This window comes from Spea bombifrons, chromosome 1 (assembly GCF_027358695.1).
Source record: "Spea bombifrons isolate aSpeBom1 chromosome 1, aSpeBom1.2.pri, whole genome shotgun sequence".
Taxonomy (NCBI): domain Eukaryota; kingdom Metazoa; phylum Chordata; class Amphibia; order Anura; family Pelobatidae; genus Spea; species Spea bombifrons.
In genome coordinates, this window is record NC_071087.1 from 60866446 (window position 1) to 60885516 (window position 19071).

The 19071-nt window shown below is 39.4% G+C and overlaps 1 protein-coding gene across 1 annotated transcript; it reads right to left on the reverse strand.

Moving 5' to 3' along the window:
• Positions 1 to 4463: 4463 nt before the first annotated feature.
• Positions 4464 to 12899, reverse strand: LOC128491128 (SWI/SNF-related matrix-associated actin-dependent regulator of chromatin subfamily E member 1-related-like). Its single transcript, XM_053463372.1, has 8 exons — positions 12887 to 12899; positions 12612 to 12706; positions 8765 to 8968; positions 7330 to 7450; positions 7072 to 7127; positions 6717 to 6795; positions 5825 to 6040; positions 4464 to 4612 (listed from the first exon to the last, which is right to left on the reverse strand). Exons 1-8 carry the CDS (start codon positions 12897 to 12899, stop codon positions 4464 to 4466), a joined length of 933 nt encoding a protein of 310 aa, XP_053319347.1.
• Between the last annotated feature and the right edge of the window lie 6172 nt (positions 12900 to 19071).

Below are 19071 nucleotides of genomic sequence, written 5' to 3' on the forward strand. Positions count from 1 at the left end.
TTGTTTCCGTCCTGTGTATGACCCGGTCCGCCTGACTACGCGCTCTGGAATTTAACCCCTGTTCATCTGACTAGCCATCTAGTGTATGACCTTTGGCCCGCCTGACGTCCCGCTCTGGTTGTGATTCTGAGCTTGACTACATTTGTTTTTTTTGGGGTTTCACTAATTTAGCGAATCGTGCCCCAGACACGATTTTCCCATTCTCTGTGGTATTCGCGCCGTTTCAGAAACTTCACCTGGCATACTCAAGAACTATCATTTTAACATAGTTATCTACTTATTCTGGAGCCTCCTCACTGTTAGGATCATCGGTACCCTGGTGGACGTTACTTGGGGTTTTTCCACTTGTACTGTTTTGCTGGGAGAAGAACTTTTGCGGCGAGTTCTCCGGCAAACGGTAGACGAGACAAGAACAATAGTACGGGTGCCGGCATTGTAAATACCCGTCTGGATCTGTGTCACACAGAAAGTTGGTGACAAAGGTGTTCCTTTTGCTATTGTCATTGAACACATTCAGCTAACGACTGTGTTTGCTTTAGTTTTAATAGATGTGTTAAATGAGTTAGATGTGTTTTTACAATAAATAACTAAAACATTTGATGTCTATTTCACAGTAACACCAAATTTCAATGACATAAAATCAAATTGGTAGTCCAAAAGTAAGTTTCATTAGCACAGCATTGTAGACTTTTTGGAATAATACCATTTTAACTAAAGGTGATAGTAATTTGAAAGAATTACTCATAGACAGCAACAATTATGAGAACAAACCTTTTTATTTAATAGTAAACATTGTATGGATAGTTTAAAGATGGAGCTGCCTCTGGACTCACGAAGAGTCATTCTTCAGCACGGAGGAAAGAAAAAACCTTGTTTTATTGAAGGAAATCTCTGGGAAGCCATGGCTCGAAGAACTGCCCCTCCCTCTGGGCACTAAGAGGCTAACTCTGACTAGTACTAAAATATAAAGAATTTTTTTCTTAAAATGTCATAGCAACAAGAAATACATAGACATGTTGACAGTCTTCAAATCTGTTGATGGAAACCTGACGCTCTGCGGATCTCTTTGCCGGGGAGCCGACACTCCGCAGATCATTTTGCCAGGTAGCCAGCTGTCTTGAGATGGTCCTTCAAAAGTGTTTGCGCTCTGTGTGTGTGTGTGTGTGGAGAGCCAGCGTAACATATGAGACTTCTACTATGATGACACAATGATAGCTGGCAGGAGAGGTTCCATTGGTCACAAAGCACGGTGAAGCATATAACTAAATACTACAGCTTTATTTAAAAAAACAAAATTTGCAAATGTAAATCACAAAGATGCTAATCCATTAATTTTATTGAAAAGACTACATTTTACATTTCCTTTTAAGTGACATTTTAATGTGATATTTGAAACTATGAGGATTTACCTTTTTACTTTTAATTTGAGGCCCCCTGGTGTTGAAGATGTGAGAGGAGACCAAGTGAAATGTGGGAAGGGAGAGCTAAACAGATATGCTTGGTGGTTTGGAGATGTCTTTCCATGCATATATGTTTCTTTTTAGTAAACCCCATGGAATAACTTTATGAAGTGTACTAAACAGCATTCAATGGAGGGTGGACCCTAAAGGTCAGAAAGGAGTTGTTTTGCTTTTTTTCAAGAGTTATAGAGCATCCCTTTCCTTTAGTTTGCTCCTTGTTGGAGTCCCTTCCTGAGCATAATCGCTTGACACAATGCAGTCTATTCAAGGTCAGATTGCACACTGTTCCTGCAACATTTCTACAGGTGGAGCGCTATGATACAATTGTAACAGAATATAACAAAATAGTATTATCACAAAAGTAAAACATGATACTTAAGTAAACTGTTAGATGGTCCTGAAGAGCTTCATTTGAGAATACAATTTATCTTCCTCTTCTTTTTCCTCAAAATATCAGGGTATTATAAAATAGAAAAAAACAAACATCGCACACACTGTGTGATACGATTTAAATACACAATCTCCCCCTCTGTAGTTCCACTCACAGATTAAAATACTGCTCAGTATATCGGCTTGTCTTTTTTTCTTTTCTTTTTTCAGATCCCAACCTCCAACATATAGTAGATGGCGCTGGTTCATACCGTAGACAACGTCCGCTGCAGCCGGAAGGAGGTGTGGCTAGCAGCGGGGGTTGTCTGCGTCCGTCGCATAGACCTTCCCCGACTGTCAGAGATCAGAGCTCCCCGCATCGGTGCGGGGAACTCTGATCTCCGACAGCCGGGGAAAGTATACGCGATGGATGCATACAAACCCCCGCTGCCAACTCCACCTCCTTTCGGCTGCAGCGGAAGGCGACGTCAACCCGCTGCCCCGGCTGGAAGCACCGGTAAGAGAGGGCTGAGAGGGGTGAGAGAGAGAGAGTGTGTGTTAGTTAAATGGGGGAATAGGGTGTATGTGTGTGTTAAATGGGGGCATAGGGCATTTCTGGAGTGGCGTTAAGGGGGCATTTAATAGAGCACTCTGCCTCCTGAAATGCCTTATACCTCGCTATATGGCACTCTGCCCCATAATATGCCTTTTAACCCCCTAAATGCCAGAGTGGCATATAGGGGTATAAGGCATTTCTGGAGGCAGAGTGCTCTATACAATGCCTTTTAACTCCCTTAATGCCACTCTGCCTCCTGAAATGCCTTATACCTCCCTATATGCCACTCTGCCCCATAATATGCATTTTAACCCCCTAAATGCCAGAATGGGATATAGGGGTATAAGGCATTTCTGGAGGCAGAGTGGCACATAGGGGGTCAAAAGGCATACCATGGGGCACAGTGGCATATAGAAGGTTAAAAGGCATATCATGGGCCACAGTGCCATATTGGAGTGGCAAGCCTGGGGGCAGATGTGCGTAACTGGGGGACAGGTTGGAAAATACCAGAAATAAAAATAAAAAATATATTTTTCTCAATCATAGCTTTTATTAAAAAAAATAGTTTACATGCATTAACATTTACTGGTAAAACTTTTTTCCTTTGGGGTCGTCTTATATTCAGGCTTTTTCTTTTTTTCCTAAGTTAATATTCAGATTTTGGGGGGTCGTCTTATAATCAGGGTCGTCTTATAATCGAGCAAATACGGTAATCATGCATTTCTGCTACAAAAAAACACTTGGACAGAGAATTGAATTGTAGATTTTATTTAGAATTGAGCTATGTGAACAAATACACAAAGAATCATTAAATTAATACATATTGAACTGGAACAAATTGTATCGACGATAAAAAGCTCCCAAACAGTATCATGTATTGATTTACCTGTAAAATAATGAATTATTTTTCATGCCACCAATAGAGTAGACCCAGTCAGTAGGGCCAGTAATAACTATATATATACTTATATATCAGATTCAAATGAAAATAATTAATTATGTGTCTGATTTGTATGAGTATACTTACACAAATTTAATCCCTGTATATATAGATATAACTCCCTCCTAGAAATATATATTTGCCATGTAGAGGAAGGAATATTCTTGCTCACTAAACAATCTTTAGGCTGTGATTGGAAGGCCAGATTTCCCAAAAAATGGAACAGTATTAATACATTTTTTGACCTGCTGGTACTTACAGTTTTAAAATTGAGCATGTCAATTAGAATATTAGAAAAATACAGTACAAAAAAGCTGCTATATTTATATATTTACACATTGTAAAGAATAATTATGTAAAGAATTTTTGTTAAAATGACTCTTCTAAGGCACATTATTACTGCAATATGTCCCCTGATTAAGTATATGGTAATGCAGCTGCTTTGTACAGAGACAACGAGAAAGACCTTTGAAAAATGTCAGCGAGAGGAGCTTTTGTGCAAATACTACTGTAGTAGCAGTTATTACCTATAGCTTGTGTTCTTAAGGACTTTCGGCTATATGCTAATAAGAGTCAATTTTGGCAATACTATAACATCATTCAGATATGTACATAAAAAGATACAGAAGAAGTTCACTGTACACAATCTTTAGTGATTATTTAAACTTTATAACTTGCCCTTACACCCAAAGCAACCCCCTATAAATTTCCGTTGCTCATTCACTGTTAATTCAGCGAAGTTGTGAAAAGTTCTGATGTATTCTGTTGAAGACTGAGTCGGTGGTCTTCAAATCTTACAGCTTATCACTAAAGGGAGGAGAATATATATATAAATATAAATAAATGCACTAGATCTCTGAAAGAACAAGGGGCCTATTTAAGTTTTTTTTTTCAGGTTTCTCTGTATAAATATATATATTTGCCAAAAAAATATTACATATTACACTCAATAATTAAGTCAGTTGTGTTTTGATAAAACATTATTGTTTCAAGGAAACAAACAAAAAACCCCCCTCGTGGCAGAAGTAATTATTCTCATTGTCCTCAAAAGAAAGGCCCTAACCTTTCTGCTACTAGAAGGACATTTTTATAACTAAGGGCGTACACGTAAGCACACTGTGGACAGTTACCAATAATATCACTCAAAATCTTCCATGTCAATCTTAGACAAGGCTTCTTTTACACGGATGACTATATCCTCGTGCTGAGATGGGTTCTTCATAATCACGTCATGAAGTTTAGTCAGGTAGTCATCAAGATTTTCTTGTGTTGCTGTCTCACCAGTGCCTACAATATAAATTTGGACATGAAAAGTATTATTGAAGCCGGTCTGCAATGTCCAGTAAGTCAAGAGCACTAAGTGACAAAGAGTATCAATGAGACAAATATTACTGTCAGAGGAATAAATAATGAAATATTTTTGTTAACGACAGAGCTGTGTTGAGTCAAAACATTTCAACTTGCTGACTTCACTATGTATTATTAAGGGGAAAACCAGCAAACCAGGAAAGTTTCTCTGGCAAAAAGCATTGACCATGACTTGTGTATTATCAAAAATCTCTCCACGGTGACTCTGCATTATGAAGCCGAACACATCCATTTCAACAGTAAACAATCACCAGGGTTGCTTTTTTTGTAAGCTGAAAAGCTTCAGACAAATCACGTGTTCAGTGAATAAGCCTTTGTGATTATTTTTGCACTGAAACACAGCCTACTTTACAACAATAAAACTGATACTTCCAGATGTATTCAGCTATCGAGACTCCCAAAGAGCCTAACTGTCGGCATTCATATTTCAGCTGTCGGGTTCCTTTTGTTTTTGGTTTACTCTTGTAGTGGTATAATGGCAAACTAATTTAAAAAATACATACAAATACATACAAAAAGAAGCGATATAATATCACCCCACTGTATTTCAACTATTTGCATGTTTTATGCTAACATTTTAGTGACTTATTGACTAACACCTTCATCTCTGTACAGCGCTGCTTTATAAATAAAGTATAATAATAATAATAACACTGATAAGACATCTACTAGTCCATAATGTTGCGCCTTCTAGCCATTTATCCAGCTGTCCCAGGGTGGATTTAAATGTCACTACAGTATACATATATGTGAACGTATAATAAGTGAAAAAAGCATCGGGTTGTTACAGAACAGAAATATGGCAGATAGAAGCCACATGTGAATTTGTAAAACAAACTTTGTGAAAAAGCCTATGTTATCTGATTTAAAAAATATATATATCCTTTTTTTATATACTATTAAAGGTAACCACTAAAAGTGATGCACTCCTAATATTTTGCTGTAAATATCAAAACAATAAATTCCAGATGAGGTGTTCCCAAAATCAAGACAAGTAGATGAATTTGGCTTCTTTCTAATTATATATATAATTTGCCCTGAAACATAAAGATGTTATTTGGATAGACATCCCAAATGAAAAAGGGAACGTTGCTGTAGGACAAAGACAGAATATCTGTGGACTTCACTAACCAGGGATGGGCAAGGAGGAGAAGCAGCTCAGTAGGGGTTTATGAATAGCCTGCAGATCCTGCTCAAGCTTCATAACAAATTCTTCTCTGGCTTCTGTATCCTCTTCAAGCCACAAGTTGTAATGCATCAAACCATAAGAGTTCTGTCTGAATTTAATATTACTCTTCTCCAACTCCAAGTTCCTACTGGTCAGTTCTTTCAGCTCTGTTTCACAAGCTGCATGAAAGGTGGGAATGGACACATTAGTGGAAAAACATCTTATAAGATATATGTCTTATGCATAACCTATAATGATAAAAAGGTATATCTGGTGCTACAATTTTCTCTTCCATCCCTCTGCATCTATCCTGATATTCTATACCATCATGATTTTCATATTATATTAAATACATCACTGCGTCATTTGGATTTTAAGTAGAGTTAGTGGGGAGTAGAAGATAAATAAAATCACACAAAAAGTACTCCTCTGCTACATACATATATAAATTACATTTCATCCTTTCCTTATTAACCTTCCAGATAAACTGATCTGTTCTACATTATAGTTTGTACACTGATCTTTGCTGCATCAAGTTTTTACCTGTTTTGGGGGGATTTGATTTCGGCTTAGTGGGGGGGAATATATTTTGTTTCAGCTATACATCTTGTGTGCTTAACAACTGTTTTCTATACAATCGGTACATATAATTAATGCTTATGTCACTAGGAAATTAAGTATGTTTTGCTAATCATTGAATACCATTGTCATCAAATTAGGTTAGATTAGATAAATATTACTTTGGAAGAGGTTGGTGGCTGCTGGGTGAATAGACTTGCCAAGTTGCAATCGTTTTTGGTTTTACCAAAAAAGTTTTGTTCAAAATCTTATAAGGTAATTTTCCAGTTTACAAACCTTTATATTCATTCAAAAACTCTTTGGTAAAAATGGGTACACCACATGTGAGGAATCCATCAGTCTCAGGATCTTTGCTCTAAAAAACAGAAAAATAATATTGTATTTCTAAATCTAAGACAACAACCAGTAACCAGAGGATGAAAGACCACAAAAGCTGAATTAAGCCACATGGAATGCTGTTCCCCCCCCCCACAAAAAACAAAAACACTAATACAATAAAATACTATAACATGCATTCACGCCACTTAACACACAGACAAACCATGCCGTATTTACATCGGGACTGTGTGACAGGAGGAGAACAAAGTTGGATAAGATACAAAGTCATGCATGGAGTTACTACTTTACTCACTGTGCATGGTTGCTCGTCCAACAAGGTGGTAACAATGGTGGGCACGTTGCCTTCCTCTAAATAAAGAACAAATCACATTAAACTACTGATTAAGTCAAGGATATAATAAATATTTTACTGAATACTTCTAATTGTTAAGACATATTTACAGTGGGATGTAGATGCCCAAAAATACATATTAGATGACAACAGGACACATATCGGTAGGTATTTATATATATATATATATATATATGTAGTGGAGCAGAGTCTGCAGACCTTTTTTGATCTTTTTAGGTGGGATCTTTTCTGTGCACATCTTGTATGCTTCAGACTGTTGGTACTCCCTGAGCTCCATCATGTACTGCTGCTTGTCCTTCTCTGCCTCATCAAGATATTTCTATAAAACAGAGCATGTTAACTCCAACTGTTAGACCTCATATGGAAAAAGTATAATCATTAGTACTCAAGCATAAATTTATCCGGCTCTTTTTCATTCGACAGCTCTCCTTAGCAACATTATTATAACCGATATGAAGAAAAAATAGGAATAGCATTCTTCTTGTTGACGCCAATGACTTTGTAACTGAATAGATTTGGGTTGCTTGTCCCTAGCCAAGCTAGATAACAAGCTAGATAGTTAGCAGATACTACATGCTTGTCTACTCAATTTGCATGCTGTCATTAAAAGTGTGGTGTCAATCATTAAGCAGACATTGAATATAAACTCACTCACCCATCTGATAGGGGTCTGCATGTCTTGTTAATGACACCGGTGTAATAAATAAATAGTAAAATGCCTAATAAGCATACAACCAAAAAACCTAATTGCTAAAACTAATACTAATGGAAACGGAAACAAAACTACTAAAAAGGACAAATACATTTAGCATAATACCGTATTGGCTCGAATATAGGCCGCCGGGCAGGCAGCGGGGTTAGGATACAGATCCCCCGCAGCGGTGCAGGGGACCCGTATCCTACTATCCGATACGCTCAGACAGCCTCCCCTGCCAGCACTTTCCACGGGGGGGGGTGGGCCGGCACGGGAGGTTGTCTAAGCACATCGTCCGGACGGTCACCGGCTGCGGCGATGCAGGAAGACAGCCTCCGGGTTGTTTACCCGCATCGCCGCAGCCGGTGACCGTCCGCGCGATGCGTTTTACCTCTGCCCCCAAGACTTACCGGAGCATGATTCCCGGGTGTCTTGCGGGGCCGGCGGGGGACATCTACGCAATACGCGTATACAACTTCCGGTTGTATACGCGTATTGCGTAGATGCCCCCCGCCGACCTCGCAAGACACCCGGGAGTCTGCTCTGGTAAGTCGGGGTGGGCAGAGTGGCAGCATATCTCGGGGGGGGGAGAGAGGACAGTGGCAGCATATCTCGGGGGGGGGACAGTGACAGCATATCTCGGGGGGGGGACAGTGGCAGCACATATCTCGGGGGGGAGGAGAGTGGGAGCATATCTCGGGGGGAGAGGACAGTGGCAGCATATCTCGGGGGGGAGGACAGTGGAAGCATATCTCAGGGGAGAGGACAGTGGCAGCATATCTCGGGGGGGGAGACAGAGTGGCAGCATGTTTTTTTTTGGTGCTTTTTTAAAGAAAAAAACTTTTTTCTTTAAAAGAAACCAAACTTTTAGGGTGCGGCCTATATACGGGGGCGGCCTATATCCGAGCCAATACGGTAGTTTGTTTCTGAAAACCAAACCTGCTTCTCTGGTGCTGGCAAACTGCTCCACTCAGCTCCCAGCATCTTTGTGATTTCTGAAAATGGCAAGTCTGGGTGCTGACTTCTGATCCATTTTCTGCGTTCATTCGAATATCTAACATACCCCGTGACTGGGGGTTTGGGTCCACTGGAAACGGTCTTTTTTCTCTTCTTTCCTGTTGTGCACTCCTTCTTCTTACCAGGCTACAAAAAAAGTTAGTTTGATATATGGTTTTATTTTCCACAACAAAACATTTCAGCCGTCCAGTTAGTTTGACTGTTTAAGAGTTTTTCACCCTTGGGTGTCAACAAGAGCAGCAGGCATTTTGTTTTTTATGACATCACACATTTTAAGGTATTATTTTTATTAGACTGATCTTTGTAACAAAAGACGCATTTCTAATAAAAAAAAGATTTTTTCGATCTGTAAAAACCAATATCCACTACATAACATACTGCCTCTTCATAATCTATATTGGTTGGGATATTAATCTGTAGTGTGCCAGGGGTTCATACAACACATTGTAAACTAATCTGACATGCGCAGCATGAACACCACTTATGGATGGGACAAAATGTAAATATAAAAAAATTATGATATTTACCTGCAACTTTTTCCCAGCTTTCTCTCCTCCACTGGTTTGCAGCATGTTCTCTCTCTTCTCGTGTTTAATGACTACAAGAAAATTTCCACCATGTGCTTAGTTACAGGATTTCTGAAGTAAAAGTATAAATCATAACAGCTGAACTATCCCTGTACAGATGCAGATGGGTATTAAAAATCCCAAATATTATAAGAGTAATATGGGAAGCAATAAATAAAAGTTTCCTTATGTGGCAATATATAATAAGATAATTCCTGCCCTCACAAAACTCCTGTCAGAGGTCTGGCTGTCTGCACCATTATCCTTCGAGTTAAGCTTCCGTTATTATGATTTCATGGTTATATAGCACAAAGATTTCAGCCAGCGCTGCTTATATTATATACATTAAAAGGGCATGACAAAACTAGAATATACAGACTAATACAAACTTAAACGTTAGATAAAGGAGGCCCTGATTGCAAGTTTACAATCTGAGGGAGAATACATCATTAACAGTAATGCCATGTGTAATGCCATGATGTGCCATGCATGTCATTGGTTGTTAACTGATTGTTTTTACATGAAGTGCTTGGCACGTCAGTGGCCGTTAAGGGGTTAAAAGAGATTGGTGGCTGCTAGGTAAATAGACTTACAAGGTTGAAAATGTTTTTAGTTTTACAAAAAAAGTTATGTTAAAGGTAATTTTCCAGTTCACAAACCTTTATTTTCATTGAACAACTCTTTGGTAAAAATGGGTACATCACATGTGGGGAATCCATCAGTCTCGGGATCTTTGCTCTAAAAAACAGAAAAATAATATTGTATTTCTAGATCCAGGACAACAACCAGTAACCAGGTGATGAAAGATCACAAAAGCATGTACTACTGTAGTTTTGTATGTGTATTTTTTGTACTTCCTGTGATCTCTTTGGTGACTGTATTACACGCTGCCAGTCCCGCTGCGTCGGGACTTCCTTTTCCCTTACCTCTCATGGTGTACCGTACTTCCCCTCTACCCTCTCCCCCACCTCCTGTTATACTTGTGAAAACCCAATAAAAATATATTACCAAAAAAAAAAAAAAGAAAGATCACAAAAGCCGAAGTAAGCCACATGGAATGCTGTTTCCCAAACACCAAAAAAAACCCAGAAATACTAATACAATAAAATACTATAACTTGCATGCAAGCTACTTAAGGCACAGATAAACCACGCCGTATTTACTTCGGGACTGTGTGACAGGAGGAGAACAAAGCTGGATAAGATAAAAAGTAAGAGGCATGCATGGAGTTACTACTTTACTCACTGTGCATGGTTGCTCGTTCAACAAGGTGATAACAGTGGTGGGCACGTTGCCTTCCTCTAAATAAAGAACAAATCACAATAAAAACTACTGATTAAAGTCAAGGATATAATAAATATTTTACTGAATACTTCTAATTGTTAAGACATATTTACAGTGGGATGTAGATGCCCAAAAATACATATTAGATGACAACAGGACACATATCGGTAGGTATTTATATGATAGTGGAGCAGAGTCTGCAGACCTTTTTTGATCTTTTTTGGTGGGATCTTTTCTGTGCACATCTTGTATGCTTCAGACTGTTGGTACTCCCTGAGCTCCATCATGTACTGCTGCTTGTCCTTCTCTGCCTCATCAAGATATTTCTATAAAACAGAGCATGTTAACTCCAACTGTTAGACCTCATATGGAAAAAGTATAATCATTAGTACTCAAGCATAAATATATCTGGCTCTTTTAACTTGTGCATTTTCATTTGACAGCTCTCCTTAGCAACATTATTATAACCGATATGAAGAAAAAATAGGAATAGCATTCTTCTTGTTGACGCCAATGACTTTGTAACTGAATAGATTTGGGTTGCTTGCTCCTAGGCAAGCTAGATAACAAGCTAGATAGTTAGCAGATACTACATGCTTGTCTACTCAACTTGCATGCTGTCATTAAAAGTGTGGTGTCAATCATTAAGTAGACCAGGGGCCGAATTACCTTCTTTCTGTGTCCTCAAACCGATTCAAAATAGTTTAGAAAGGGCCCTTCTGACTGGACAATTGCATAATTGTGTGTGTGAGCATGGTTGTGCAATTGTGTGTGAGCATGGATGTGTAATTGTGTGTGTGTGAACATGGATGCGTAAGTGGGATGTAATGGAGTGTGTGTTAGAATGAATGTAACCATATGTGTTGGTATGAGTGTGTGTAATTTGTGTAAGGGTGTTTACATATGTGTGCCAGAGTGTATGTTGGAAAAGGAAAGGGGCGAGGAAGGCACGGGCAAGTTGTTTGGGGGCAGTGACGGCACAGACTAGCTGTTGGGGAGCCCCTTGGCAATTTTCACATCAGGGCCCTGTGGCTTCTAGTTATGCCACCTGGAAGTAGACATGGAATATAAACTCACTCACCCATCTGATAAGGGTCTGTATGTCTTGTTGATGACACCGGTGTCATAAATAGATAAATAGTAAAACCCATAATAAGCATACAACCAAAAACCTAATTGCTAAAAATAATATTCATGGGAATGGAAACAATAGAACTAAAAAGGACAAATACATTTAGCATAATAGTTTGTTTCTGAAAACCAAACCTGCTTCTCTGGTGCTGGCAAACTGCTCCACTCAGCTCCCAGCATCTTTGTGATTTCTGAAAATGGCAAGTCTGGGTGCTGACGTCTGATCCGTTCTCTGCGTTCATTCGAATATCTAACATACCCCGTGACTGGGGCTTTGGGTCCATTGGAAACAGTGTTTTTTCTCTTCTTCTTTTTTGTAGCCTGGTAAGAAGAAGGGTGCACAAAAGGAAAGTCGGCTTTATATATGGTTTTATTTTCCAAAAAACAAAACATTGCAGCCATCCAGTTGCATTTTAGAAAGGCTATTTTAAAATGTGTACGTTTTTAAATGAACGACTAAGTGGTTTTCACCCTTGGGTGTCAGCAAGAGTAGAAGACATTTTGGTTATCGTGATATCATACATTTTAAGGTATTATTGGACTGATCTTTGTAACAAAAGATGCATTTCTAATAAAAAAGAAGATTTTATGACCTGTAAAAACAATACCCACTACATAACAGATGCTTATTTTGCCTCTTCATAATCTATATTGGTTGGGATATTAACCTATAGTGTGCCAGGGGTTCATTCAACGCATTGTAAACTAATCTGACAAGCGCAGCATGAACACCATATCTGCACTTATGGATGGGACAAAATGTAAATATAAAAAATCATGATCTTTACCTCCAACTTTTTCCCAGCTTTCTCTCCTCCACTGGTCTGTGCCATGTTCTCTCTCTTCTCTTGTTTAATGGCTACAAGAAAATTTCCACCATGTGCTTAGTTACAGGATTTCTGAAGTAAAAGTATAAATCATAACAGCTGGAACTGTCCCTGTACAGATGCAGATGGGTATTAAAAATCTGGGATATATATGACATTAAAGCGTCATTAAAGGAAATTAATCCTTACGGCAATTGCATTTAATGGAAGGGTTAAATATTCTACTAACGACAAGCTTGCCAGAAACATTAAATATAAAATGCGGTGTGTTGTTTTAAGTGAAATAACTGCCGGTCCCCCTTGACAAACTCCTACAGACACTTACAGATCTCCCTTCAAGGTGCGATTTCACTCTGATGTCTCAGGCGCCACCTTCCGGGAAACTTCCGAAGGGATTCCGCGTCAGGAGAACTCGGATAACGGGTCCTCACCTCAAAAAACGTAAGATCTGAAGCAATCTCACAATAAGCGCTAAGGTCGCAGACTTACCGTCGCCGTTCAGGTAAACCAACGGTTTCAGCTCTGCGCGAGGTGACGACCTGTGGGGCTCCAGGGGGCGCCGCCGCGCGGTCCGACGCCGCCGCGGGGTACGCTGCCGCCAGTAGCGTACCTAGCGGGGGGGGCTCCCGGCACCCCTCCAGAGACGGACAGCAATGTCCGCCGCTGGAGGAGCAGGCTCGCAAGGGAGCGGTGTCGGAGGTCTTTAACAGACCTCCGGCTCCCTTGAGTGATTTTAAGCCGGTTCAAGGATCTCCCTTGAACCCGGCTTAAAATCCCTCAAGGGAGCCGGAGGTCTGTTAAAGACCTCCGATACCGCTCCCTTGTGATCCGCGCGGCAACAGCTGCTGTGCGCCGGGGTTTGTTGTCAGATCCCGGCGCACAACACTGAAGCCGCGCCCACCGCTGTCGGTGCCCTCTGACCCGGAAGAAGAACTGAAGAAGAGGAGCGAAGAGGAGCGAAGAGGAGCTGTAAGGAGAAAAGAGGAAAGGTAGGAAAACATTCAGTGAGAGTGGATTGGTATATATGTGTGTGGATTAGTATATATGTGTGGATTGGTATATATGTGTGGATTAGAATATACCGGTATGTGTGGATTGGTATATGTGTGGATTGGTATATGTGTGAATTGGTATATGTGTGGATTGGTATGTGTGTGGAATGGTATGTGTGTGGAATGGTATGTGTGTGGAATGGTATGTGTGTGGATTGGTAAGTGTGGATTAGTATATATATATGTGTGGATTAGTATATATATGTGTGGATTGGTATATATATATGTGTGGATTGGTCTATACGTGTGGATTGGTGTTACGTGTGGATTGGTGTATGCGTGTGGATTGGTGTATGCGTGTGGATTGGTGTATACGTGTGGATTGGTAAGTGTGTGAGAGTGATGGGTGTTATGCTGTACCATTTCCAATGTCTTTTTCTTGCTCTAAAAGTACATCATAACTCCCATCACTCTATACTGTTCCATACAGTGGCAGAGCTGGGAGGCAGAGGCCTTGCACCCCCACCGCAGGACTCCTGAAAGGTAAGTGAACTTTAAAGAGGGAAAGGGTAGATAGTTAGGAGGGGGTAGATAGGGAGAAGGGAGCGAGACAGGGGAAAGGGGGTAGATAGGGAGAAGGGAGTGAGAAGGGGTAGATAGGGCAGAAGGGAGTGAGAAGGGGTAGATAGGGCAATCATACTCCTATCATGCCAAGTCTGCGAGTACATCCTGGAATCTGGGTATGCCTGGGCATGATAGGAATGTGATTGCTGTTAATCATATATATATATATATATATATATATATATAATATTGTTATTTAATTGTTTTGTCCTATTTTGGTGTCTTACTTACTTTAAATAAAAGTGTTAGATTTTTTTATGGAGTGGGGGGGTCATATTCGGTTTTGGCCAGGTAAATGCTGCACTTTCGGTTACAGTCCAGAATTCGTTTCGGTGCATCCCTACTACTAAGCCAGACAATGAAGTGGTAGGCCTACACCACATCAATGTTTGGCGTAGTATATAGTGATTGGGGTTTTGTTACAAGTTTTGTTACAAGTTTTTATTCCTTTCTTTTTTTGGGATGGGGGGGCCCCAGAGGAGTAGTCCGCACAGGGCGCCAGAACACCTAAGGCCGGCTCTGGTGACGACAACCCTATGACGGTATATTGCACTTTTGCCGTCCAATCAGTTTACTCCAATCGAAACGACAAAATGGCGGGCTCACCTCTCTATTATAGGGAAGATTATTATGTCAAAATCATCCCTTAACTTAGTGTTGTATTTTAAAACACTCATGAAGCAATGTAGGTTCCCATCATGTCTCTCTCTATATATATTTTACCCCAAGTTACAGAATGCAATCATCACACAGCCCCAGGGGCAACTTTCCCATACAACAGAAAATATGAAACGTATTTTTATTAACATTTTTGTTATTATTATTAGTATTATCAGTATTATTTTTATTATGTGGCTGTGTTTTGCTTGTCTCTTGTAGCCATTTTCAAGGTAAGTTGATTCTAATTCTAATAGTCTCTGTCTGGAGACAGCCCCCATCAATTTCCTGGATATATAAATACATTTCTAAATACATAGAAATTATACTGTGCATTTTTAACCCCTTAAGGACCAAGGTTTTTTTTCTTACCGTGTTTGTGCTAAATGACCAGAGCATTATTTGTGTTTTTCTTTATTCAACTGTGATTCCCCACTAACTCATTTAGTGCACCCACACACATTATATATTCTTATTTTCAGCACAACTATTACTTTCTTTTGAAATATTAATTATATATCTGTTAGTATGAAAAATATCTAAAAATGTGGGGAAAATTAGGAGAAAAAATTTTTTTTTCACTTATAAAGACTATGTATAACCAGTGCAAATGGAAAAAACCTCAAACAATGTATTTAGATATTTGTCCTGTTTGTGGAAACACCTCATATGCCTGTTTTTTTCATTTATTTTGGCACTTACAGGGTTAAATAAGAATAATACACATTGCTGTTTCTAAACAAGATTTTTAAAAAATATGGTATGCAGGGAGTTGCGCCACAATAGCAGCCAGAAAAAGAAAAACTGCTAAACAAAAGTATATATATTTTTAAAGTTGACATCCCAAAGTATTTTACTTGTATTCACTAGTATTTTTAAGTATTTTTAACACCAATCTGTCTTAAATGTTGCAGTAAAATTTCATTTTTTTCATTTTTAACAAACGGTATTTCAGTAATTTTCCTTGGGTACGTGAAATTACTGAAACAACTTGTGATTTGTATTCAGAAACACCCCCCCCCCGAGTACATGAATCCCCCAGATACATGGGTAGGGCATGTCTTTTATTCACTGCGGGCTCAAAATTGGCACATGCACAGTTTTCAAACATGGAGTTTTGACAGATTAGTTTGCTTGGTCCAGGTCTCACCTGAGACACAGTAAAGATCCCATAATTAATTTTAACCCCTAAAACTATATATTTTCAAAAACTAGACAGCTCTGGAAATCTGATTATTTGATATGGCCTACTATCCGGTGAGCGTGCTTCTCTTTTGGACTTTTATATTTGGGCTGAAGTTATTTGCACCCTATTGTGTTTATTTGGGACATCTTTAATGCCTGCCACTTCAATTTACCTCCATCAAGCCCTATATTTTGGAAAACTAGACGACCCAGAGTATTTTGAATACTGGTACTTTTACACTTTCCTTGCACTAATTCTACTGCCTACCTTTGTCAAAGTTTGTGGTAGTAATATTTTTTGTGTTTTTTTCCACAGAAATTGTACTTCAGGTATAAAGTTACAGCTCCTGGCATATGTCACTTCAAAACTACACCCTAATATGTGTTCACCAACATCTTCTGAGGACAGTGATACCACCCATGCAAAAAGGCTACATTTGAGACATGCGCAATTCAGTTTTTCAACTTACGATTTTGACATCTGGTCCTTCTGCCCCATGTTCTATTTGGGGCATCTTTGTATCTGGACAATTCAATTTTACATTCACCTGCCTTCTCAGGAGGGTGTGGAGAGACCCTCTTAGGAACGTGTTGTTTTTTATGGGCGTCACCATCTTGGGTAAGGCAAAATCTCTCGCAATGGTGTTTGTGACTGCTCTGTGGAGCGTTCCCAGTGCGTCCGGGGGTGGGTTTTCGTTGTCGCTGAATGTCTCGTTGTCGAGGCATTCCAGCAACACCGTTTAAGCTTAGGAGGTGCTAAGGTTTGGATCAGCGTGTGTGTGTGTGGGCAGGCATGTGTAAAGACATTGTTTGTGTATGTATATGGGCAGTGTATATGCATGTAAATGACAGGTGTGTGTATATGGCAATGCATATGTGTGTGTGTATGGGCAGTAGCGTGTAAGGGCAGTGGAAATAAAATCACCTCTGTAAAAATATAGTGTGAGAGGCACAATTTTCCATTCTTTCCTCGGGCGTAAAAGGAGATAGCTATGTCAAAATGCTTCCAAATGTCAATCAATTGCTTCATATTTTTACATGACATAAGTTTTTAACTTCCTTATCCTAGAAGTCTCATCGATTTTGGTTTCCCACATTGCAAATGTTTTTTTGCAATTTGCAATGTTTTTGGGGAGCTTAATGTGACTTTACTTGCAGAAATTAATTTAAATATTAACCAATTTACTCCAAACTCTACACAATGCAAGAGCCCATATATCCAGACATATACTAAAAATGTCAGGGCTTTTGGTAAAGCATACTAAAAGTTATTCACATTTAACTATTTTTAAAAATGTAAATGTAAAAATGTAAAGATCTTAACCCTTTCAGTCCCTGGATTTTTTTACCCTATCTGGGTTTAATTAAGATTCTCCTCTATGTTGATGTACCCACACAAATTATACATCCTTTTTTATTTGAAACCATAGAAACCTGCAAAAAAATAATTATTGTGAGTTCAAGTATGTAAAAAAACTAAAAAATATATATTTTTTGTTAAAAAAACGCATTATTGAGGGGAAGAATTCCGTCAAATATGTAAACAGACAGTGTCAGCATATACAAACTTGATATCATTTGCAATTTCTTCTACACAAAATCCATCTTGCATGTATACCATTGGGGAAATCTCTTTATTTCCAAAGCCTGCATGATTATTCCTCCTATTATCTCATCTTATTAACCCCGTGATGACAATTGATGTGCATGTGGCACGTTAAATGGCTGTAGAAAGTGATCGCTTTCTTCACCCAAACGGTATTGCTGTAATGCCTTGATGTTGAGGCATTCAGCAACACCGAGATCAGCAGAAGCGGCCCCGTGTGGCCCCTCCTCCAGACGTCAGCGTCCATCATATACTGTATGGTGACGGATGCCTGATTTAAAAAAAAAATGGTTTTGAAATATTAAAACGCTACTTGTAATTATTGCCCTTTAGCTTGCAGAAACAAGCAAAAACACTTAGGACAAATAGTAGAATTTATTTAGCAGTTTTTTTATTCACTTTTATAGGTGAGTGTGACGGAACCCTCCATCACTGGGGCCTCTGGAGAGGCCTGAGAGCCAGCCCCCTCCCTACCGACTATGGACTTCTGTGTGTGGATACAGGGGGTTAGTTTCTACTGATTTTCCCCAGGTACGGGTTTTACTACTCAGAGTCTCAAAACTGTAATGTCAGCTGGACATCCTGTTGCAGGAAGAAGGCTCATTGTCTTTGCATTGGGAGCATTGTTGATTTTATAGGTGTGAAGTGTTTCCACTGTTATTGTGTGAGTTAGCCCTTGTCGTAAGACCCCTTGTAGGTATGACTAGGTGTCACTGCTACATACCTAATTATCAATTAAACAATCCTGTGAGCTCATGTTATTTCTGTGTACTAGCCATTGTCTGTCTCAAGCCAATTATATGTCTATCATCATTCCATGTCTACGTCCCCAACTAATGTAATTATTTATGTCTCATGTCATACTGTCCTTCCCCCGGATATTGTGTTGCAGGATTTGATCTAATTCCTTCCTTCCTGACATGGTAATTTGCCCATTTTCTTACTTGTATATATATATAGCTCTGTATTTGGTTAAAATAAAGGAGTCCTGTTTTCACCTCAACATGAGTGTTGCCTGATGCTTGGGATGGGCTGCAATAATCCTTTATTGACGTTTTCAGGACAATAGCCACGCTGTGTAGCTAAGCTTCGGATGGCCACAGTGCCAACGCAGCTCTGATACAGCGTCATCCCCCCTTCTATCTACAATGCTGGTTTTGCCTGGCACTGAAGGGGTTAATTGTTGGTGTCCCAGCAGGAGGAAGCAACGTTTGGCAGGAGTACCCAGTCGGCATACAGGGTGTCCTGTCACAGTGAGTAAAAGATTTTTCAAGTCAGAAAAAGTCCTTCTTTTCTCAATTTGTCACCATTTTTTATACTTTTTTTATAGTAAATTATATGATACTATCAAAATAAT